The sequence below is a fragment of the Lepus europaeus genome, chromosome 7 (assembly GCF_033115175.1).
Source record: "Lepus europaeus isolate LE1 chromosome 7, mLepTim1.pri, whole genome shotgun sequence".
Lineage (NCBI taxonomy): Eukaryota > Metazoa > Chordata > Mammalia > Lagomorpha > Leporidae > Lepus > Lepus europaeus.
In genome coordinates this window covers 91,802,711-91,828,637 of record NC_084833.1, presented here as the reverse complement: position 1 = coordinate 91,828,637, position 25,927 = coordinate 91,802,711, and the positions used below count along the sequence as shown (strand labels likewise).

Here is a 25,927-nt window from a genome sequence, read left to right as displayed (position 1 = left end):
ATGAAGCCAATAATGTATTGACAGTACCAACTGAGAGAAAGTATGGTTAACTGAGGTTACTAAAAACAAAAAGCAATTCAAATCAATTGGCAATTTACAAAAAAGAGTTAAAGATTTTAAAAGCTATTATTAAAATTACTATATTGGTCTATTATGAAACAATTTCCACGTACAGATAACAATGAATTCACTGTTTTTTACAGTCCTTCATATTACTGTGTGTGTGTGTGTGTGTGTATAGAGAGAGAGAGGAATGGAGAGAGGGAGGGAGAGGGGGAGGGAGGGAGGGAGGGAGGGATAGATGTAATATCCAATAGTAGTAGATAAAGTAGTAGCCACAATGAGTACCCCAATCCAAAACTCAGAAATCTGAAATGCTCAATAATCCTTAAAAAACAATTAACTAAATTGCAGACAGAGATCTTGCACCTGCTAATTCCCTTCCTCAAGGCCCATAAATACAGAAACCATGAGCCCGGGACTCAATCCAGGTCTGCCACATGGGTGGCAGTGATCCAATTACTTGAGACATCACATGCTGCCGCCCAGCATACACATTAGCAGGAAGCTGGAGTCAGGAACAAAGCCAGAACTCAAACCTAAGCACTCCGATGTGGGATATGAGTACCCCCAAGCAGTTTCTTACTCATTATACCAAATAATCCTAAACATTGGAATATGATGTCATAAGTGAAAAAATACACACCTGACTGTGATGAGTCACAGTGAACACAACAGTACACTAAAAGTACTATATAAAATTACCTGAAGTCATAAAGGAATTTAGTGCTCAGATGTGGGCTACATTACTGAGACATCACATTATGTACATGGAAACACTTCCGGTCCCAAATATTTTGAATAAGGGATTTTAACCTATATAACTGTATCATGGAATACCATACAACATTAAAAATAATGAGGTTAACATTTTTATACTTCTAGAAAGTTCTTTAGGATCTACTGCAATAAAAGAGAAGCTACAAAACAAGATATGCAGAACAAAAAATTTTTAAAATTATATCTATGTATTTGTACACACGAATATAAAGAGAAAGGAAATTGACTTAGAAAGAAATCAAACACTGAACTGGTTTATTTTGATGAAGGAATAAGAGTTGAACTAGAGGATAAATGAACCTTTACCATTTTTTTCCTACATTGTTCCATAAAGGTTGAAACTCTTTCTTAAAAGAATTTTAAATTTTATAATAAAAACTTTTAAGCATTACATGAAATAACACATTAAACAAATGTTAGGGAGATCATGATATGTCTAACTATCAGTCATAGTTGTCAGTACCATAGGTACCACTATAAAGAACGTCTTCATGTTTAGGATCATAACATTTTAGTGAAAAGATGGCGTGTTACAAACAATTCATCATTTAATACAAGTTATAAATGAGATCCAAAAGGTGAATTTTAGAATCACAGTTAACTGTAAATCTTTAAAAGAAAAATATAAATCAATACTTCCTATTAAAGAAGGAATTCTGCAGAAATGTTCAACTTTAATTCTTTCAATTCCAAGTAAAAACCTTCATCAAAGTACTGAAAGGTATTCTGAAGAATTTATTCTCCATCACAAAGAAACGTCCTCAATATATTCATAAAAATTACTATCCTGTTCTAAAAAGTATATTGACTATACATTTATCAAGATTTACTAAGAAGCCAATATAACTGAACCATAATTCTATCTCTATTAGTAAATTGCCTTCTATAACATCATGTCTTAAGCTATATCTACACTTTAAAAATATGTAAATTATAAGGCCTCTTTGTTTTCAATAATATTCAAATATTTCTAAGACATTGTTCATTGTGTGCTCCTCTAGGGTCTTTTTAATATGAACACTTAACAAATTTTGCTTATATCTCGGGAACAAGTAGTATTTTACCTCCTAATGCCAGCAATGATTAATGCATTTGTACCCCAACTCAGGGGCCACTGGGTAATATTTACAGATATTTTAACTTTCATAATTCAGAGTAGGATGTGCTACTGCCATCAGTTATTAGCGACTATGGATGCTGCTAACCATCCCAAATGCACAGGAATGCCCTGTTAACAACAAAGAATTATGCAGCCCAAATTGTCATTCGTGCTAGTGATAAAAAACTCTGTGTAGTCTATGGCCAAGCAGTCCTGAGTGTGCCTGATCTCATCTGATCTCAGAAACACTATGTAGATAATGAATTACAATACTGTATTATTGCTCTCTTTTAATAACTACTGGAATATTCAGGGCTAAAGCACTAACTCAGTATTTGCTCTCCCTTCCTCACTTGTTACTTTTCTCCCCACTGCATCCCAAAATGCTGTGTTATTCCAGTTAGCAATGGATATTATTCTGGAAAAATATCAGGAATGCCTATTTCAATACGTTTCTAATAGGCAGAGTTATATAAATGTAAATAAAGAGTGAAACTGATGATTAAGGAGCATTTTATATCTAAAAAATATAATCCTTCTTACCTTAAATAGACAACGGCATATATATTCATATACCATATGCTTTAATGAGCTAATAAGAGACTGAATTCTTCGTTCTGTATTTTCACAATCCTGTAAATTACAAGATGAAAATTTTAAAATTAGGAAATTCATAAACAATGAAAAACTACTCTTTAATCACTTTTATAAACTGTTCCTCCAGAATGAAAGCTGATTTTGGAACACATGTCTTTGGTACTAAACAAGTAAAGGTACTAAACAAGTAAGCTCATTAAACTTGTAAACTACTGCAATAGAAAAAAAATGAATTTTTTTTTATTTAATGTACAGTTAAGGCATTCAATAAATGAAAAATACAATCATTTCTCAATATAACAAAAGTTGAATTTTATCACATGACTTTGATTCCTGCTGGCATTAAAAATACTATCTCTGGGGCTGACACTGTGGCATAGCAGATAAAGCCAACACCTGCAATGCTGGTATCCCATATGGGCACTGGTTCATGTCCTGGCTGCTCCACTTCCTATACAGCTCTCTGCTATGGCCTAGAAAAGCAGAAGATGGCCCAAGCCCTTGGGCCTCTACACCTGTGTGGGAGACCCGGAATAAGCTCCTGGCTTTGGACTGGTACAGCACCAGCCATTGCGGCCAATTGGGGAGTGAACCAGCAGATGTGCAAGACCTCTCTCTGTCTCTCCTTCTCTCTGTGCAACTCTGACTTTCAAGTAAAATAAATAAATCTTTTTCTAAAAAGATTTTATTTATTTGAAAGAGTTACAGAGGGAGGTAGAGACAGAAATAAGTCTTCCATCTGCTGGTTCACTCCCCAGATGGCCACAACAGCCATAGCTGAGCCGATCTGAAGCCAGGAACCAGGAGCTTCTTCGGGGTCTCCCACATGGGTGCAGGGGCCCAAGCACTTGGGCCATCTTCTATTGCTTTCCCAGGCCATAGCAGAGAGCTGTATAGGAAGTGGAGCAGCCAGGACTAGAACCGGCATCCATATGTGATGCCAGCGCTTCAGGCCAGGGCTTTAACCTGCTGCGCCACAGACCGACCCCAAGTAAAATAAATAAATCTTTTAAAAAAAATACTATCTACATCAATCTGGACTAAGGCCACTTAAATTACTTGCACACATATTATAATTACCAATCTAGTCCCAAAACAATAAGATCAGAACCACTCTATAAAGAATTTCATTCCCAATATAAGAGTCTAAACAATCTAAAATTATGCCCACCAGGTTGAGTAAGGATGAATGATAATTCTAAAACTGCTATAACAAAAAATCATATGTATCTTTTTTTCTTTTTATGTTATCACGATTTATTTATTTATTTCAAAGGCAATGTGACAGCCTAACAGTTACGATGCCAATTAGGATGCCCATCACCTGGGTTCAGTGCTTGCTTCAAGCTCCCAATGCCAGCTTCCCTGGGAAGTAACAGTGATGGCTCAAGTGACAGGGTTCCAGCTACCCATGTCAGAGGCCTCTAGAAATGAATTCTCAACTTCTAACTTTGCCACCTCCCATCCTACCACCAGCACTGTGGGTATGTGAGGATTGAACTACCTGATGGAAGCTCTCTCTCTGGTTCTACCTCTCAAATTTTTATTTAAAACTTTTAAAAAAGAATGTAATAATGATTAGGAAGTATACACTTGTATATCTTCATCATGTAGAAAAATACCTTGGGGCCAGCACTGTGGCATAGCAGGTAAAGCCATCTCCTGCAATACAGAATTACATATGGATGCCAGTTTGAGTCCCAGCTGCTCCATTTCTGATCCAGCTCTCTGCTATGGCCTAGGAAAGCTGGAGATGATGGCCCAAGTACTTGGGCCCCTGTAGCCATGTGGTAAACACAGAAGAAGCTCCTGGCTCCTAGATTTGGATCAGCCCAACTCCAGCCATCAAGGCCATTTTGGGGTGTGAACCAGCAGATGCAAGACCTCTCTCTCTCTCTCTCTCTCTGCCTATGCTTCTATGTAACTCTGCTTAAATATTAAATAAATTAATTTGTAAAAAAAAAAAAAACAAACCTCACACAGTTTATGGCCTCTAAAAACAAGGATATACAATAAAATGTTAAATGTGATTTTTCTACAGGTAATGGGATTATGTGGATAATTTCTTATGTTGATGCCTTTCTGGTCACTGATTTTTTTTTAAATGACCACATTTTTTTTTTACTTTTATTTAATGAATATAAATTTCCAAAGTACAGCTTATGGGTTACAATGGCTTCCCCCCTCCCATAACTTCCCTCCCACCCACAACCCTCCACTTTCCCGCTCCCTCTCCCCTTCCATTCACATCAAGATTCATTTTCAATTCTCTTTATATACAGAAGATTAGTTCAATATATATTAAGCAAAGATTTCAACAGTTTGCACCCACATAACAACACAAAGTGAAGAATACTGTTGGAGTACTAGTTATAGCATTAAATAAGAGTGTACAGCACATTAAAGAGAGAGATCCTACATGATATTTTTAAAAATTAATTAATTTTCTATGCAATTTCCAATTTAACACCAGGGTTTTTTTTTTTTTCATTTTCAATTATCTTTATATACAGAAGATCAATTCAGTATATACTAAGTAAGGATTTCATCAGTTTGCACCCACACAGAAACACAAAGTGTAAAAATACTGTTTTAGTACTAGTTATAGCATCACTTCACATTCGACAACACATTAAGGACAGATCCCACATGAGATGTAAGTACACAGTGACTCCTGTTGTTGACTTAACAATTTGACACTCTTGTTTATGGTGTCAGTAATCTCCCTAGGCTCTAGTCATGAGTTGCCAAGGCTATGGAAGCCTTTAGGGTTCGCCGACTTCAATCTTATTCCGATAGGGTCATAGTCAAAGTGGAAGTTCTCTCCTCCCTTCAGAGAAAGGTACCTCTTTCTTTGATGACCAGTTCTTTCCACTGGGATCTCACTCACAGAGATCTTTCATTTAGGTCCTCTTTTTTTTTTTTTTTTTTTTTTTCAGAGTGTCTTGGCTTTCCATGCCTAAAATACTCTCATGGGCTCTTCAGCCAGATCCGAATGCCTTAAGGGCTGATTCTGAGGCCAGAGTGTTGTTTAGGACATCTGCCATTCTATGAGTCTGCTGTGTCTCCCACTTCCCATGTTGGATCATTCTCTCTCTTTTTGATTCTATCAGTTAGTATTAGCAGACACTTGTCTTGTTTGTGTGATCCCTTTGACTCTTAGACCTATGAGAGTCATCAATTGTGAACTGAGATTGATCACTTGGACTAGTGAGATGGCATTGGTACATGCCACCTTGATGGGATTGTATTGGAATCCCCTGGCACATTTCTAACTCCACCATTTGGGGCAAGTCCAATTGAGCATGTCCCAAATTGTACATCTCCTCCCTCTCTTTTTCTCATTCTTATATTTAACAGGGATCACTTTTCAGTTAAAATTGAAACACCTAAGAATAATTGTGTGTTAATTACAGAGTTCAACCACTAGTACTAAAACAACAATAACAACAACAACAAAAAATACTAAAAATGATAAAGTATTACATTGTACATCTAGAGTCAGGACAAAAGCTGATCAGGTCATTGTTTCTTATAGTGTCCATTTCACTTCATCAAGTTTCCCCTTTGGTGCTCAGTTAGTTGTCACCGATCAGGGAAAACAAATGATATTTGTCTCTTTGGGACTGGCTTAATTCACTCAGCATGATGTGTTCCAGATTCCTCCATCTTGTTGCAAATGACTGGGTTTCATTGTTTTTTACTGCTGTATAGTATTCTATAGAGTACATGTCCCATAATTTCTTTATCCAGTCTACTCTTGATGGGCATTTGGGTTGGTTCCAGGTCTTACCTATTGTGAATTGAGCTGCAATAAACATTAATGTGCAGATGGCTTTTTTGTTTGCCAATTTAATTTCCTTTGGGTAAATTCCAAGGAGTGGGATGGCTGGGTTGAATGGTAGGGTTATATTCAGGTTTCTGAGGAATCTCCAGACTGACTTCCATAGTGGCTTAACCAGTTGCATTCCCACCAACAGTGGGTTAGTGTCCCTTTTTCCCCACATCCTCTCCAGCATCTGTTGTTGGTAGATTTCTGAATGTGAGCCATAAATGACCACATATTATACTTATACTCAGAACATAAATTATTTCCAGAAAAAAGACTGTCACCATGGAAAAATTTGTTAAGAATATAAAGTTAGGAAATTGGTTTCTTTCAAATATAATTTAAAAGTGTTACATGTAATCTTTTGAAATGTAATTCTACGTAAGTTTTCTCGAAAAATTATTATTACAAATTAAGTATTGAGAAAAATTAATTTGCTAGTTCAGTCTTGGCTACAGGATAACCAGCAGCTTACCTGTTTGTTTTGCAGAGCTCTTTGGAAAAGTCGGAGAAATGCAGCCAAACTAAAGCGGTACATGTTATTAATTTTGGACAAGTCAGAGATAATGAAGTACATCTTGCTGGCACTCTCAGCTAGAGGGAGATAAGCATCCCGCTCCTGTGAACCATTGGAGGGGAGAAGGGGTTCAAGTGAAGGAAAAATATCTTAGTACAAGTGTTTTAGTGCTACCTACAGACTACTATGCACATATCTAGCCACATCCTTTTGTATACAACAAATCAAGAAGACAAATCACAGAATTTTGCAATTAAAAGGAATAGCATAAACAGGTTTTTTTTTTTCCTTATTTTTATGAAGCTTGGAATAGTATGTCTTAGTCTCTTAATGCTGCTTTAACAAAATATACTTTTCTATCTTTCAGATACTAGAGCTAGTGGTTCATGGATTCTTTTTTTTTTTTTTTTTTTTGACAGGCGGAGTTAGACAGTGAAAGAGAAAAAGAGAGAGACAGAGAGAAAGGTCTTCCTTTTCCGTTGGTTCACCCCCCAAATGGCCACTATGGCCAGCGCACTGCAGCCGACGCACTGCACCAATCCAAAGCCAGGTGCTTACTCCTGGTCTACCATGCGGGTGCAGGGCTCAAGCACTTGGGCCATCCTCCACTGCCTTCCAGGGCCACAACAGAGAGCTGGACTGGAAGAGGAGCAACCGGGACAGAATCCGGCACCCCAACCGGGACTAGAACCCAGAGTGCCAACACCGCAGGTGGAGGATTAGCCAAGTGAGCCGCAACACCAGCCTCATGGATTCTTCTTAATGAGAATCAAGAGTACTTGTACTGGGAAAGAGAGAGTTAGATGAAATGGTAAACAGTATATGATCAGAGAACAGATTATGGGATTTCACATGTCAAAGCCAATTTAGGTAATGCAAGACAGGAGGTGACTAGGAGGCTGTCCATGAAGCATACAGAAGTTCAAACTATGGGAGTAGTATATGGAATCTTTGTCAACAACAGCACTGATAGAACCACAGGTAGAGAAGATGATCATATCAGGTGTCCACATTCGGATAATGAAGCACTTAGCATTGCTCATTGTAAACATAGTCAGGAAATATAGGGAATTTCATTCTTACTGAAGTTAAAGAAAAGATAACAGAAACAAGAATACAATATGACTGAAAGTCTTTGAATAGAACAGAGAAAGTTTATCACATTGTCATGATCAGATAACTGGATTTCATATATGATACTATCAAAATTATGTATGTCACTCAGAAACAACTGTCAAGAAAGAGAAGGCACAGAAATTTAAATTTCTTGGGGATAAAATGACAATCACACCTGGCAGAGAACGTACAGTGGATGGATTAGAACTGAGCTATAAATTTGCTTTATTTCTAGTTTCAACAGAACTGTTTCAGAAGTGAAGAAAGCACTGATAGACAATGGCAAAATTTGAGCAAATGTACTGAAAATAATTTTTGGAAAAATTCACTAAGAGGAATGGAAAAGGATTAGAGGAAGTCAGTGAGGGCTCAGGCCAGGCTAGAGACTGGAAATTCATGGTAACATTCAATTCCCGGGCTGTCTGAGTGTCTCCAGCAAAGGTCAGTCACTAGAATGTAGATGAGGAAAAGTTATGAAATATTTTCAAAGAGTTAATAGAAAATCATATTATGAAAATATTATGCGGCGCCGGCACACCGGGTTCTAGTCCCGGTCGGGGCGCCGGATTCTGTCCCGGTTGCCCCTCTTCCAGGCCAGCTCTCTGCTGTGGCCAGGGAGTGCAGTGGAGGATGGCCCAAGTGCTTGGGTCCTGCACCCCATGGGAGACCAGGAGAAGCACCTGGCTCCTGGCTTCGGATCAGCACAGTGCGCCGGCCGCAGCGCACCAGCCGCGGTAGCCATTGAAGGGTGAACCAACGGCAAAGGAAGACCTTTCTCTCTGTCTCTCTCTCTCACTGTCCACTCTGCCTGTCAAAAAAAAAAAATTAAAATAAAAAAAAAGAAAATATTATGCATGGATTTAAAAGCTTTCCATCAAAATAACTTACCTTTTATTTAAAATTCCCAAAAACATTTTTAAATAACCTTATGAATTGTACCAATATAAGGCTAGAATTTTGCCTAGCTAGAAACAAAAAAATAAAGTAAAAGGATTTGAAACTACTTGTAACAAAATAGTTAACATCATCACATGCATAATGTCCAAAATGAACAGAAAAGGAGAAATATTTTAATGAAAAATTTTGATTATATAACCCTCTTGTTTTTTATTTACTTGCCTTAATTCAAGAAAATGTCTAAAAAATGGCAAAGATAATCTCTAACATTCTTTTCAATATATATCCTCAATACCAAGGCAAAACTACAGTTCTACCATAGATGTTATAATATCAGAAAGCAAAATACCGCAGATTTTACTGAACAGCAATCCTTATCCTCAAAGCACCTTACACCCTTATCTTCAAAGCACCTTAAACCCTTTCTGTAACACAATTAAGAATCATATGTGAGGCTCTAATGTTTTTGAATGGCCTTCTATTTTTGATATCATCTTTCTCCTAAAGTCTTGATTCTACATTTTCTATCTTATTTGTAAAAATGTTTTAAAAATATGATATAAAATCACAAAGGCAATAATTACTTGGTCAAGGGAACTCTGGAGTTTGTGAGATTCTTTAAGTGATTCTTGAATAAGTGCACTGCTTGCTTTTGTCTGATTCAAAGATTCAATCAAATCCTTATTTTCCAAAATATTGCCTTGAGATGTGGCAAGTGTCTGCAGGAAAAATTAACAATTATAAACATTATTACATGGTAAAATAGTCTATCAAAGAATATAAATATTAACTATCATTAATTTGATGATGTTGGTGGGACCTTGTAACATTTTAGAAAAAGTTTAACATTTTATAATCTTTTATCAAATATAGTACATTGTTATAAGACACTATATCATAAAAACATTGCATATTATTAATTTTATCACTATGATAAAGATAACACTACTTAACAGTACAGATTAAATCATAACTGCATGCTTTTATGATTTTAAAATTTGAAGCATACAAAGAAACAATGCAGTACAAGTAAAGTATTAGTTAAAAATGCTTTTCAAAAACCTTACTCCTTAAGATCTTGTTTTCTGAAAGATATCTTTTTACTACTTGAAGTTCTATTTTAAATATAATGTGCCTTTGAAAACAATGAAAATACTCTGAAGACATTGCTAATTTTTGTTTATAAACACCATTATATATATTTATTACAGAAAAGATGAATATGAAAAATATATACTTAATAGCTAACTTTTACCTCTAAAAGAGATTCCTCAAGCTTGGCTAGCTGTATTTTCTTATCTTCTTCCTGTTGTAATAGTTTTGTTTTCTGTTCCTCCAGGTCAGGTTTCTCATGTTGAATGGTTAAAGCCAAAAGCTGATAAATAAGCAAAAAAAGGCTTAAGACTTAAAATAAAACAAAATTGTCCATATGCAGGTCTTGTGTTTAACAAAATGTTATAACCAAATACTATAAATAATATATAAGCAAGTATTATGATAGTGTGTCATCTAAATTGAAATTGTCTTAAACATGAGACACATTCACAATTATATATTACAAAGAAGAGAATGAACACTTAGTCAATAATGTGTTACAAATATAGTATATATAAATAAGAGAACTATAAAAAACTACTTAACATGTCAGCATGTAATAGATAATTCAATATGGCATAGCCAGTGAAGCCACCACCTGCAATGCTGGCATCCCAAACGAGTGCCAGTTTGTCTCCTGGCTGCTCTACTTCAGATCCAGCTCCCTGATAATGCAACTGGGAAAAGCAGGGGAAGATGGCCCAAGAGCTTGGGGCCCTGGATCCATGTGGAAGACCTGGAAGAAGCTCCTGACTCCTGATTCAGCCTGGCTCAGCCCCAGAAGTTGCAGCAATTTGGGTAGTGAACCAGTGGATGGAAGATCAGTTCCCCCTCTATCTCTGTAACTCGTTCAAATAACTAAATCTTTAAAAAATTAATTAATTTGAGAGGCAATGAGGGGAGGAGGAGGGAGGGAGGGAGGGAGAGAGAGGGAGGGAAAGAGAGGGCTCTCCCATCTGCTAATTTCAATCACAAATGCTCACAAAGGCTAGAACTAGAGTAGGGTGAAGTCAGGAGCTAGGAACGCAATCCAGGTCTCCCATTCGGTAACAGGAATTCAATTATTTCAACTATCACTTCTGCTTTCCAGGGTCTGGCTTAGCAGGAAGCTGGAGTTAGGAGCCAGAGCTGAGCATTGTTTCTCCCTCTCTCTCTCTCTAACTCTGCCTTTAAAATAAATAAAATAAATCTTAAAAAAAAAAGAAAATTCTAAAATTATCTTAAATATATCAAAACTATGGAAGTTTTTTATTTAATAAAAAGTATTACAGGGAGGATGTGGAGAAAGTACAGCCCGCCTACATTGATTGTGGGAAAGTAAAATGGTATACCTGCTTTGAGAATGTTTGTCACTCAAATTGTTAAAGATCAAGTTAGCATGAGACCTAGTAATTCCACTAAAAATGACACTGAGATGTACACTTTGACTCAGTAAATTCTATGATACATGAAGTTTATTTGTTAAACTACTTTAAAATGTTCATATTAAAAAATAAAATACAGAATGACATTGGCATAAAATATGCATATAATCCAAAATCTGCAAGAAAAATGTATTCATTTAGTTTTTGTTACATGGCTCCTTTCAGCAATTGTGGTAAAGATCTTTCAGGGAAAACAAACAAGTTTGCCAATGAACTGCCACATTTTGAATCATTGTTGCAATATTTTATTTATAAGAAGTATTATCAAGTCAATTAAAGACAAAATTCATAATGATATTTTTGGTGAGTCATATGGTATAGCAAGAAAAATATTTTGAAGGAATCATTTTTAAAATTACAGATGAGGGGCCAGCACTGTGGCACAGTGCGTTAACACCCTGGCCTGAAGTGCCGGCATCCTATATGGGCACTGATTTGAAACCCGGCTGTTCCACTTCTGATCCAGCTCTCTGCTGTAGCCTGGGAAAGCAGTAGAAGATGGCCCAAGTGCTTGGGCCCCTGCACCTATGTGACAGACCAAGAAGTTCCTGGCTCCTAGCTTCAGATCAGCCCAGTGCTGGCCATTGCAGCCATCTGGGAAGTGAACCAAAAGATAGAAGACCTCTCTCTGTGCCTCCCTCTCTCTGTAACTCCAGTTCTCAAATAAATAAAACAAACCTTAGAAAAAATAAAAAGAGGGAAAAAATGAGTAAAAGTTTGTATAGGAAAGATCATTTTGAAATTCATGTAATAATTCTAAATTATAATGAGCCATACAGAGATAAATTGAATTAAAATATACATATATTATAGAGCTAAAAAAAAAAAGTTAGCTCAGGAAACAAACAACCTCAAGTAGTTTAATAAAACTAAAGTTCAGTTTTCAAAACTAAAAAAATATAGCAGTCAATCTTAATCTGTATGTTCCATCCATCTCATGAATTATCTACCATATATGACAGAAATAGACTATAAAATTAAGAGTTGTTTTAGAAGAAATAATTTGATATTAGCATAAAATGTACAAGTCTAACACAGATGATAAATAAGCCTGAAAGTTTCACTTTAACTTGCAAGTGTATTTTCAAAATCAAAAGTTTAAATACTAATCAGTTTAACAAAATATCTTCCCACTCAAAATGTCTAATAAGTACAAAAGTTACAAAAGATCATAACATAAATTATGATTCTCTCTATATACCTGTCCTCGTAGTCCACTTCTTGTTGTAGTAAAGTTAACCTCAGTAACAATGGAAGCTGCATCAGGTGGAATAAAGGGATTTGGGTTTCTCGTTGACAAAAAAAGACGGAATTCTTCATTGTAGTCAATAATTTTATCACCTATTTGTACCACATACCTTGGTCCTATTTAAAAAAAAAAAAACACAATTAGTTGTCTTGAGTCCTCTGTATTTTGTTACAATATTAGAGGTTTTTTTTTTTTTTTAATAGAGTCCAAAAGACAGTAAAAGACGATACAAGATACTATTAGCCAGATTGCTCTGTTAATCAGGATGTAGCACACAAGTATAAATAATGTTCACTAAGATGATCTTGGAATACTTGCAATCTATTATTTGACCATTAACAATATATTTCATATTTTGAATTTTGTAAGCTGATTATAGATAACAAAAACAGAAACCTTCAATTGCATATTCTTCTGTATTTCTAAATCATGCATTAGTTAAGATGTAATACAAAAAAATCTAAATGCTAAAAAAACTATAATTATCAACATATAAGAAACCACAAAGATATGCATTATCAAAAAGTAAAAAGGTAATTTACAGACTGGGATAAAATAATTAAAAACAATGTATCAATCACATAACAGGTAAAAACAAAAAAATTTATAAAGAACTTATTCAACTCAATAGCAAACAACATGATTTTGGAAATGGGCTAAGGACCTGAATATGTATTTTCCCAAAGAAGACATAAAAATAGTTGACAGTTACATGAAAAAATGTCCAACATCACCATCAGCAAGGAAATAAAATAAAAAACTACTGTAAAAAATCACCTCTTACATAAAAGATAAGAAATAAAAAATGTACTCCAGGGTGCAAGGAGGGAAAGGGAATTGCTGGTAGAATGTAATTTGGTTTATCCATTATGGAAAACAGGACAGATATTCCTAAAGAAATTAAACAGAAAACACAAATGACCAAGAATATTTCTCCAGGTACAGGAAATAAAATCACTACTTTGTAAAGATATCTGAATTCCCATGTTCAGTGTAGCATTCTGAACAATAAGAAAACATCAACAACCTAAGTGTCCATCAACAGATACTAAAGAAAATGTGTTATACCAGGGCATTTCAAAATTGTGATGGAAAATGGAACTGAAAAATGTTTATTTTGGTGTAAATTTTTTTTAAATCCAACAAGATTGAGTCAAGTGCAAGATAAAACGATGTAGTAAATACAGTATGTATGAAACTGCTGCCTGAATAACATGGCTTACTGTTTTACAATATAAGTTTTAAGTAGGAATATACTCTAGAAAATGATTTAAAATATAGTGTTGCAAGTAAATACATAAACTAGTCATTTACTAATGACTAAATATTTTCATCACTTATTTTGAGTATCAAGGATTAAATACTGTACATAATTGCACTGATACCCTTTTATAACAAACCATACAGTAGTTTTGTTGACATCAGTATCAACACAAACACATGAATAATGTGCTGCCTACAGTTATAACAACCAGGATGTCACTGGGTGATCAGATTTTGTCAAATCCATCACAATCTAGTGGCAGACTTTTGATTCAGCAGTTAATATGCCACTTGGGAAGCCCAATTCCCATCTTAGAATGCCTAGGTTCAAGGCCACACTCTATATCCAATCCAGTGTCTTGCCAATGCACACTCTCAGAAGCAACAGGTGATGACTCAAGTACTTGCATCCCTGCCATCCACAAGGGAGCTATAGATTGAGTTTCTGACTCTTGCCAGCAGTTGCAGGCATTTGGAGATGTACCAGTAGATGGAAGATCTCTCTTTGCATAGCTCTGCATAGCTCTCTTTCTCTTTCTCTCCCCCCCACCTTCAAATAAAAAAATAAAATAAAATTTATGAGACCACCATCTATATGCAGTCCATTATGGACAAAAGCATCATTATGTGATGCATAAATGTAATCGGGATTTTGCTAAATGAATAGATTTTAATTGCTCTTGACAGAAAAAAGAGGGATAAATATGTAATAAGATGGATATATTAATGCTTTGCTTCACTATAATGACCATTTTACTACCTCTATGCATTCTATAACATTTTCATGTATACCTTAAATATACACAATAAAATCTTTAAAAAAAAAAAAAAGAAAATCAACAAAGTTGAAAGTAAAAGAACAGAAACCTAAAGACCATAAAATATTCCAAAAAGTTAGTGTAAGCATTCTAATACCAGATTCTAACACCTGAGACACTTCTAGATATAAAGAAGGGCATTTCATAATTATTTTAAAAATTGAACAGGAAAATACCACCTTTCCAAATATGTAAGTAACCAATAACATAGCTTATGTATTTTATGGTGAACATTTATTTTCCTTCAGGGAGCCTGGAATTTGCTACAAAATGGAGAATGTGTTTAAAACCTCTGGATACTTAGTGCTCAATGAGCTTCACTTGCAGACAATATTTCTCATGTGGTGGCACTAGTCACCATTTAGGGTAATTATGCACGTCTTATGTGACTCCACTGAAAGAGGACACTTGGAAGCTTGCACTTGGTTTAATTACTTTGGAAATCTTGAAAACAGGTACTCTCTGGAAACTGTCAAATATCTACCATGAGCAAACAGATCTCATTTCAATAATGGGTAAAGACTCTTAGAAGCTTGAACTTGCAACTATTGAATTCTTTAATTAGTATATACTAAGTTGATCTTCTGTATATAAAGATAAATAAAAATGAATCTTAATGAAAATGGGATGAGAGAGGGAGCAGGAGATGGGATGGTTAGTGGGTGGGAGGGTGGTTATGGGGGGAAAAAAACCACTATAATCCAGAAGTTGTACTTTTGAAATTTATATTTATTAAATAAAAGTTTAAAAAAAAGAAGTTTGTACTTGGTTTAATTACTTGGAAATTTTGAAAACAGGTACATTCTGGAAACTGTCAAATATTTACCTTGAGCAACCAAATCTCGTCTCAATAATGGATAAAGAACAGGTTCTACACCATCCATCTCTTGTATAATAAGGGTTTTCCCAAAACGTACTGCCAACTCAAGAGCTGTGATAAAGTTACTATCCTAAGAGGATAAAAAGAATACATACTAAGTCCTTTATTGCTTCAATAATTACAAAGGTCCTCATAGATGAAGATACTAACCAGAATATAAATACTTAGAAATTTAATACGCATGTTAATAATTCAAATTATCCATAATTGTATTTCCAGCTATAAGTACTTGGTGATGAATTATTTGTTGAACCAATTATCTATAATATTTCATAATTTAAATGGACATATAAGAAAAATAAGGAATTGAACATTTTTGTGTGTGTGACTTAAAAAATTCCACATAGTACAAGATGTAGCATTTCATGCATGTTTAAGTGCATAGTACCACACTGTTCCCAATAAACACAATTTTGCATTACAGACCTCTTATATGACTTTTCCTTCTTATATGACAGGAGCTCTATATACATACACTGAATAGCAACTCTCCCATAACACAAAAAAATTTCTTCAATTTTCCACTATAATTATAAATTGTAGCAGAAATAGTATTTCAAATTCTATATGCAATAAGTTACTCAGGCATTACTAACCACTGTGTTATTTATATTTAGAATCAACCACTGAATATGGAGGGGGAAGCTCACATGATAAATCCCTGTGAACTGTTCTTGGTGGAACAGCCTTAAGAACTCTGAAAAGAACCTTTAGACAAAATTCTATAACCAGTCACAAATTTGGAGGCCTTTTAACTAAGGAAAGTCTAGTTTTAAAAATCATCCCAGGCCGGCGCCATGAATCACTCAGTTAATCCTCCGCCTGTGGCGCTGGCATCACATATGGACACCGGGTTCTAGTCCCGGTTGCTCCTCTTCCAGTCTAACTCTCTGCTGTGGCTCGGGAGTGCAGTGGAGGATGGCCCAAGTGCTTGGGCCCTGCACCCGCATGGGAGACCAGGAGGAAGTACCTGGCTCCTGGTTTTGGATCGGCATAGCTCTGGCCATAGCAGCCATTTGGGAGGTGAAACAATGGAAGGAAGACCTTTCTCTCTGTCTCTCTCTCTCACTGTCTATACCTCTACCTTTCAAATTAAAAAAAAAAAAAATCACCCCAGATCTATTGATATTTAAAATAATGTAATATTTGGGATAACAGTTACTAAGATCTCATGCTATAAGTATAAATGAGATTAAAGTATTTAATATTGTCTTATTTATAACTATTTTTATCTCAAACAAATGAGGTAGATCTCCTCAGTTTACTAAATGAGGCAGATATCTTCACTTTATAAGTAAAGTTAGTTTGTGAGGTAATTTTTCAAAAAAATTGTAGAGTAACTCTGAAAAAAATTTTCTTCCACAATTCCATCTGCACCATTTCTTCTCTTTTCCTTAATTTTTTTAAAATATGCATTTATTTACTTGAAAGGCAGAGTTACATTGAGAAAGATATGAAGCTTCCATCTGCTGGTTCACACCCCAAATGGCCACAATAACTGGTTGGACCATCCCGAAGCTAGGAGCTTGGAACTCCATCTGGGTCTCCCACATGGGTGGCAGGAACCTATGAAACTGGGCCATTTTCTGCTGCTTTCCCAGATGTACTAGCAGGGAGCTGGATCAGAAGTGGAGCTGCCAGAACCTAAACCAGTGCTCACATGAGATCCAGAATTCCAGGTGGTGGCTTAACTGCTGTACCACAACGTGGGCTTCCATAAGTGAAAATTAAAATTAATCGTACACTAGCTCTTCCAAAAAAAAAAAAAAAAACCTGACCACAAATAAATTCTGTAATAAGATAAATATGACAGTGAGAATTCATTATCAAAAATATTATGATTACATATCATAAACCAATATTTGAAATCTTGGGATACATTAAAGATACTGCCATCAAGTTATACAAATAGAAAATTATGGAAGGCACTTACAGGAATCATAAATATGTTAAAAGCCAGAGGCCTTTTTTGATTCTCCAAGATGTGATTCTTACTTGTATAGTATGCTGTATTTGTGTCATAAATCACAGTTTAGTGTAAATGCTTATGTAATTATCTCTCTAACCTACTAGACTGCCATCTTCATAAGGGCAGGGACTGTGATTACCTTACTCACTATTTAATTCCAAGACCCTGGCCGGAGCCGTGGTTCACTAGCCTAATCCTCCAACTGCGGCGCCAGCACCCCAGGTTCTAGTCCCGGTTGAGGCGCCGGGTACTAGTCCCGGTTGCTCCTCTTCCAGTCCAGCTCTCTGCTGTGGTCCAGGAAGGCAGTGGAGGATGGCCTAAGTGCTTGGGCCCTGCACCTGCATGGGAGACCAGGAGGAAGCACCTGGCTCCTGGCTTCAGATCGGTGCTGGCCGTAGCAGCTATTTGGGGAGTGAACCAACGGAAGGAAGACCTTTCTTTCTGTCTCTCCCTCTCACTAACTCTGCCTGTCAAAAAAAATAAATAATAAAAAAAAGACCTTATTTAGATCAATACCCAGTACCAAATAAAATTTTAACCCTTTTTAACAAATTAGAAAACTAAAGTAAAGAGAGTTACATTTCCTCTCCAGTTCCAACCCCAGCTAAGGTACGGGGCTCAGTCTTGAATCTGTATTTTCTAGTTACTGATCCAAATTCCTTTTCACTATAAAATGCCATCCCTACTTGGTATCTAAATTATTAATATTTACCTGCTGATTAATAACTTCCAAACGTGAATCTTTCAAATGTATCTTTAACCACTCAGTAGCTTGAGAAGAAGGATCTATAAGAAATGGGCACACTCGACTCTTAATAAAAAAAAAAAAAGGAAATTATAAGCTTTCAATTCAAATCAAGAGTTTCCTACAAATTATGAATCACTAAACCAGCTTTTCTCTCCAGTTTCAGTGAGCCAAATATACAATTACAAGGAAGAAACAAAGGTACAGTTTCAAGCTGCACCAGAATTGCTAAATTGCTATTTATTGCTAAATTTTCAGTGACCAGGAATTAATATTAGGTAATTAAATTTACAACAGTTAAAGTGAGTATAGTCTTATCTACCTATCTCACAGTAACACAGAAAACTTATATTAAAAACACACTGAAGAGTTCTAATTCCATGCTGTTGTCACTTATTCCACTCTTTTTGATCTGTAAAATGCACAATGTATTCTCTAACTTCATATAGTCTTTTAGATTAAAAAAAAGCCTTATAAAAGAAGTATAACTAATCAGAAAAATACTACTGATATGATTTTCAATCTAATTGTTTACATTTTAACACATTAGTTCTTTCAAAGCAGAACATATATCTAATATTACAAAAGAAATGTCTTAAAAATTACATAGATTGTAGGTTATGGTATAATGAACTTAGAAACTAAATTCACTACAGAATGTCCTATATGAATGACACTCTAAGAAGTTAGAAAACAGTGTACATGCCTACATACAATGGCACTTAGCAAATGAAAGGTCAAGTATACATGTATAAAATATATATCATATATTGTTACTTAATAAATCAGATTTAAACATCAGTTGATCTAACTTTTTAAATGTCCTATTTATTTGAAAAAATGTAATGAAATTATGTGCTACAGGGATGATGACAGAACACATATGAAAATCAAATTAGAAGTGGGGTATAGCTGAATATAACACATGTAATCTCAGTGGCATAGTAAGAGGGAAAAGGATGGTGGAAACTATCTGCCCTGCAAGCCAATGGCTCTTTATCATGAATGTTCTTTAGAATTGTTAGCACACAGTGATAATAAAGAGATGACTGGGTTTAAAGCAGCCTTATTATTGTTTTAAAATGCTCAACAGACAAAGCACCATTTTTTGCTTTCATCTAGTGTAGATTATTCGCTCCATACCTTCCCCTATGTTACACCATTGTATGATTTTCATCCAGCATTTATTTTGGAGGTTACAACTGATGCTCTATCATACCAAATGTACTATTCCTAGCAAAATGGCATGTTTAGTAAATAGCCTCTTAAATGTTACTATGGTGGTGCATCTAGGTTTTAAATGTAATTAAAGCCAGCATTCAATACCAAACATCTCTCTAATCATGAAAGTAATTACAATATATTTTTAAAACTCCTTACCCATGATGTCAAACCAATGATCTGATGCATTTAAATAAAAAAGAAGATAATGTTTCAAAATATCATGTTAGTAAAAAAAATATGCTTAACAATTCAAAAGGTACTTACAAGCTTGTTTTCACTATATCCATACTTCTCCAGAGGGATTTATACAAATTTCTAAGGAATATTTTATCTCCACATTCCACAATTAAGTATAGTTATTCTGCATTTAATAAATTACAATGCATCCCAAATCATGGAGCATTTATTCATTCATTATCAGACTCACACATTGGTTTATTTATCTACCATATGTTAGATAACAACTATAATAAGGCAGTATAAACAACCATAATAAGACAGTATAAGGGGTGCAGAAATTAGTAAGATACATTCCCTTACCCTCCATGACTTCACATTCAATAAAGAAGCAAAACGAAAATTCCATCATCACAAAGTACACAGATGGTACAGAAGGATGACAGGTTGAGTTGAGATATGCTTCTAGGAAGCTATTCCAGTCAAGCTAAACCAAAAAGATTAGCTAGCTAAAGAAAAGCATTCTAAGCAGTAACAACAGCATGATGGAGAGAAGAATAAAAAAGCCTAGATTATTAGGAAAACTCAGTACTTTGGTATAGCTGGAATGTAAGCGTGAATAAATATGATCCATATATAATGGCAGGAGTAATCTGAAATGAGCCTGATTATGAAATTTCTCTGCATGTCTAAGGATAATGAAATCTTTAGTCTTCAAGCAATGGTAAGTCACTGAAATATATAACTGAAGCAATCTTATAACCAGATTAATGATTTAGTAAGTTCTCACCAATATCAGTAAAGAAACTGATACTGGGAAATGGGATCAGATGGTAAAATAATGTATTTATCCAGGTACAAAATGATGAAAAGTATAAATGAAGCTACTGACATGGATGAATTCATGAGACATTTGAGAAATAGATTTGACAGTATTAGATGAATAATTAACTGATTGAAAAATAAAAGAGACCGTGAGAATGACTCACAGATTTGCAGCTTGCACTGCTAGGCCAAGACTGATGTCTCTATTGGTAGGAATTAGAAGACAAGCAGATTACAGAGAGTGGAAGAGTGGAAGAGGTAGGAGAAAAAAACTATTGTTTAGGGAAGAGCTACCTTACCTGCTCTGCATGCCCTACTCAAGGTATTTCTAAAAGGTTTATCAATCACCCAGCACTGCACCCAAGGAATGAGCAGGTGACTCAAGCTAATCAATCAGGATCCTCTCAGGAGATTGATACATAGGCTGACAACATTCAGGGAGGGGGAGCTGACACATCTTTTGTGTGGAAACAAACTCTGCTGATGGTGATGATGGAGGCATCAATGGCCTTTGTCAATGAAAAGTTAAGAGAAACCTATCTGAGAATAAATTTGTCTCTTAAAATAGAAAATTTCTGGTTGTATTATTTGAATTCTAAAGCTAGCCTCAACCTTTTTGCACATCTCAGTTAATTAAAAACATAAGTGTTTTAATTCCTTTTTATATTTGTTATTTTACTTACTTATTTAGCTTAAATGTTCTATAATTGACCATGGAAAGATTTTTGATTTAAAAAAAAAAAAGGAATTTAGGTAAAAGCAGATAACACTTGATCTAGGAAGCGCCAGATAAAAATATATAACAGGTAGGTGGAACTGTAAATAAGGAGTCAGGAAAGATCAAAGGCTAGAAATATAAAATATGTATTTTAATTTTTCTCTTTTTAGGGCAGGAAGAGTTTTGGCAGGGGATATTTTTGGGTTTGGGTTTTTTGTTTTTTGTTTTTTGTTTTCTTCTGAATGGCAGAAAGAGAGAGATTTTCCATTCCATGGCTCATTCCTCAAATGTGCATAAGAGACAAGGCTGGGCCAAGCTGAAGCTATGGTCTACCATGTGGTTGGCAGGGATCCAAGTACTTTGGGCCATAAACCACTGTCTCCCAAACATAACAGCATGAAGCTGGATTGGAAGTGGAGTAGCTAGAACCCAAACCAACACTCTGATTTCCCATCAGAAGCTTTACTGGTGGTTGTACCGTAACAATTTAAAAAAATATATATCATGTAGGATCTCTGTCCTTAATGTGCCGTACATTGTGATTTAATGCTATAACTAGTACTCAAACAGTATTTTTCACTTTGTGTTGCCATGTGGGTGCAAACTGTTGAAATCTTTACTTAATATATACTAAACTGATCTTCTGTATACAAAGAGAATTAAAAATGAATCTTGATGTGAATGGAAGGGGAGAGGGAGCGGGAGAGGGGAGGGTTGCGGGTGGGAGGGAAGTTATGGGGTAGGGAAAGCCATTTTAATCCATAAGCTGTACTTTGGAAATTTATATTCATTAAATAAAAGTTTAAAAAAAAAGACTTCAATTAAACAAAAAAAAGTGTATTATCTAAATCAAAATGATCAGTAACAGTCATTAAAAACCATTACCAGTGATAGTCTGTGTGAAGGGAAAAAACCCTGCAAATGGCTATTAAGTTGAAACTGTTATTTTTGATACAAATGAGATATTCAGAGTGTTCACATGGAAAAATGCCTCATCTTTTTTTAAGTATAAGAAACTACCTTCAGTGGTGTCTAGATTTCTACGAAGAATGATGATGCAGTTTGGATTAAGTTATTTTGGACTGGATTTAACAGTGCTTTGTATCAGATCTTCCAAAGCATCTGTCCAGCTTGGCATCCTGTGAAAGTTTATTTTCTCAGCAGACATTCTTATAGAGTATTGTCTTTAAAATGAGAATGTCTCTTCTATATTGAAAGCATTCATATGTTTTTTAATTTAAAAATTAATATTTTATTATACATATTGTGCAATAAAGCTGAAGTAGAATGTGTGGTGTGGTTTTGCAAATGCTTTAACAGCTGATAAAATTTTACATTTGTAAAATGAATATATTGTACTGGTACAAAATCATCTTAAATTATATTTTAAAAAGCTAAAAAAACTGTATTATCTATATCGTCTTATATAATACATGCATGATATATTTATTGCTTTTATTTGGAAATTGAAGAATTTCTTTGTTTGTGATTTATGTTTAGAACTTCATATTTTTAGACTAATATCAAATAGTGTGACTTTCCTAAGTTTATACCAAACAGCAGGAAGGAAAAAAAAATCTCAAAAATTTAGAACTATTCAATTTGCGATTGACCTTTTCATGAACAATACAACACAAATACCTAGTAGATAAGAAAAAATATACATAAAATCTAAAATTTAAACCAGTCATTGTTTCCATCTCTTTTCTGGATATTTTCACTTCTCTTTCCCCATAGTTTCTAACAGCCTTATTACTCTCCATTATCCACTGAGTTGCCCAATTTAAAAAAAAAAAATTGTAATTTACTGCCAACCCAGGCCACAGGCCACTTTTTTTTCCCCCTATTGCTAAGACCATAGATCATATAAGCTTTCTGCTAACATAATAAAATGAATTCTTGGTATAAGGCTAATGGTAGATAAAAATTTTACTATTTCTTCTCCCAGATAATGCTTGTACTTCAACAGCTAGTTTTATCTAAATATAAGAATTGTAAGCAACCTTGTTAGACCAATAAAGGAATGTTTTTATCTACAAAATTGTTTTCCTAGCTTCAATAAAATTGTTGAAAAGCCACAAGCCTTGATATATAAATCTTATTTATCAAGCTTAGGCATCTTTTCCAAGAATACTTCTCAGAAACCCCACTAGTATATACAAGTAACTGTAGAGGGATGTTAATGAGTAGATGTCAGAGATGTCCTATCTACCCTCCTAACTATGTTATTTCATATCTAGTTTACCTTGAATTAAAAATAATCATAAATACATTTCAACAAAATAATTAATCACCTCAAGAAATTTTTCATAGTGGTTACTATTTTGTCACATAAGTGCACATAAGTACCTAAAAAAACTTGGGAATATTAAATATAAAATAAATCTGACTTTGTTATTAAAATTAATCTCAAAGACAATTTCCCCATATTTATATGAAAGACAATTCAGAAAATAGGCAGAATTAAGTGTTTTCAAATATCAGTAAAAAATAATTATTCTGCAATATTTTTCTTCTAAAAGCTATCCCTTTGGTTTCTTATGGACTACAAAAGAATTCCTAAATTATTATTTTTTTAATCTGCTAGCAACAGTTTTCTTGGATTACTCAAACAAGTAGAAGAGATAATTATAAAACCTTGGGGAAAGAATAACAAATACAATAAAAAAGTATTTAAGTTAGTATAATGCAATGAATTTATTACTTACAAATGTGTGATTCCAGTTTAAAAATAATGATAAGAATTATCTAAATGGAAAATTAAAAAACAGGCCAAATCAAATTAAAAGAAGGGAAAACTATTCAACTTCTTTACTGGTAAGATACCAATGTAACAAGCCAAAGTAAAATCAGCTTGAAATAAATTATTCAAAAACGAATAGGACTCAAAACAGGAGTCATATATTACTGTTAATATTTCCTAAAGAGAAACATTAACATTCATGCTTTCTTTGAGACTACATGATTAAAAAATAAGGAACGGGTGTGTTGGTGGGAAGGGAAAAGTGTTACAAAGAAAATGAAAATACATTTATTTCTAGGTAGAAGCTATTGAGATAGAAGGAACAGAAAAAAATTCACATTAGCGAGGGGGGAAAAATGTCTTTCAAGTTCCTATCACAAAGGCAAGCCAAGTTAATAATAAAAATCAAGCTAATAATCTGTTCGGTAGATGGCTTTGAAGTTGATGTTCCCATTCATGGCCAATAAGATTACTGATCTTCAAATTTAACCAACACCACTTGGAATATGCATACTACATGAAAGAACAAATTTCCCAAATATGCACATGGCCATCTCTAACAAAATGTATCTTCACTTTCTATAATGTTTTCAAAAAAAAAAAAAAGATAAAATTTATGAAGTCATACACTTCAATGAAGGAAATATGCAAACCAGTGAATCAGGTATTCCTAAACATTTCTATTGAAGAAGTTCAATTTGGAATATTTTGGCAGCAGAATAATATCAATTTAATTTATACTTTTATAACAAGAAAAAATTGATTACTAAAATTATACATTTGCTAACAAAATCATAAACTGAGTTTCATTAACAAAATCTTTCTACTTTTATGTAACCACCAAAACAATAATTATGAAAGCCTAAGAATTCAAAGAATATATTTCTTGTAGGAAGCTTGAAAAGAAAACATTTCTAATGAGAAAATTAAAATTGAATAATTACCTGCAATATAACAAGAGCATTTTCTATAGAGAGGTCATCTGATGGTAGGCCTTCACTCTTCCAAATTAACTGTTCACTTTCAGTACAAAGAAATTTCCTCAGATCAAATTCTGAAAAGTTAAATACCAATAATACTTCACTACAATAATCTTATACCAGATAAAGAGAAGGGAAAAAAGGTAAAATACACTAAAACAAAGTCCTATGAAATCTTTAATTTGAAATCCATTTTTATATATTTAACACCTGAACCCAAAAGGAAAAAAGCAATTTTTTAAAAAGTGCAGAGGAATAAGACTCAGCTAAATCATTTAATAATTTGGTAAAAACACAAAAGAAAAAAGAAATTTTGGAGATTCTATAGCTCATCTTACAATATAAAATTATTGAGAAAAAATAAAATGCTTAACTGCATTCATGCAGTATCAAAAATAATTCCAAGGTCTCAGTTTCTTAAAGTGGTTTAGGAGAAGAACCACAATTAAACAACTAACACAGAGGGTAAAACCATAGAGGGTAAAACCGCCACCTGCAGTGCTAGCATCCCTTATGGGCACTGGTTTGGTTGCGGCTACTCTACTTTTGATCCAGTTCTCTGCTATGGGCTGGGAAAGCAATAGAAGATGGTCCAATTCCTTGGGTCCCTGCATCCACGTGGGAGACCTGGAAGAAGCTCCTGGCTCCTGGATTCAGATCGGCCCAGCTCCAGCCATCGTGGCCATCTGAGGAGTGAAGCAGCAGATAGAAGACCTCTCTCTCACTCCCTTCCTCCTTTCCTCTCTCCCTATCTCTCTCTCTCTCTCTGGCTCTTCCTTTCAAATAAGTAAATAAATAAATCTTTTAAAAAATGTGAAATTCAGAAAATTATTGAGAAATTATACCTACAGTATCCTTATAACTTACAGAAAATTTGCTCCACTTACAAAAGAGTAAAATAATAGAGGTCAAAAGATGCATT

General features: G+C 34.5%; 1 protein-coding gene across 3 annotated transcripts in view; it reads right to left on the bottom strand.

Moving 5' to 3' along the window:
- Positions 1-25,927, bottom strand: part of DYNC2H1 (dynein cytoplasmic 2 heavy chain 1) — a 367,993-nt gene that overhangs the window by 194,238 nt on the left and 147,828 nt on the right. For 2 of the 3 annotated variants that reach the window (XM_062196938.1, XM_062196940.1), the window contains 8 exons: positions 24,970-25,079; positions 18,306-18,404; positions 15,571-15,694; positions 12,616-12,779; positions 10,151-10,270; positions 9,480-9,614; positions 6,841-6,984; positions 2,483-2,572 (listed from right to left, as the gene is read on the bottom strand). In XM_062196938.1, coding sequence (XP_062052922.1) covers positions 2,483-2,572; positions 6,841-6,984; positions 9,480-9,614; positions 10,151-10,270; positions 12,616-12,779; positions 15,571-15,694; positions 18,306-18,404; positions 24,970-25,079 — 986 coding nt within the window. The remainder of the gene's footprint in view (positions 1-2,482; positions 2,573-6,840; positions 6,985-9,479; positions 9,615-10,150; positions 10,271-12,615; positions 12,780-15,570; positions 15,695-18,305; positions 18,405-24,969; positions 25,080-25,927) is intronic. The other variant, XM_062196939.1, reaches the window with a different exon arrangement.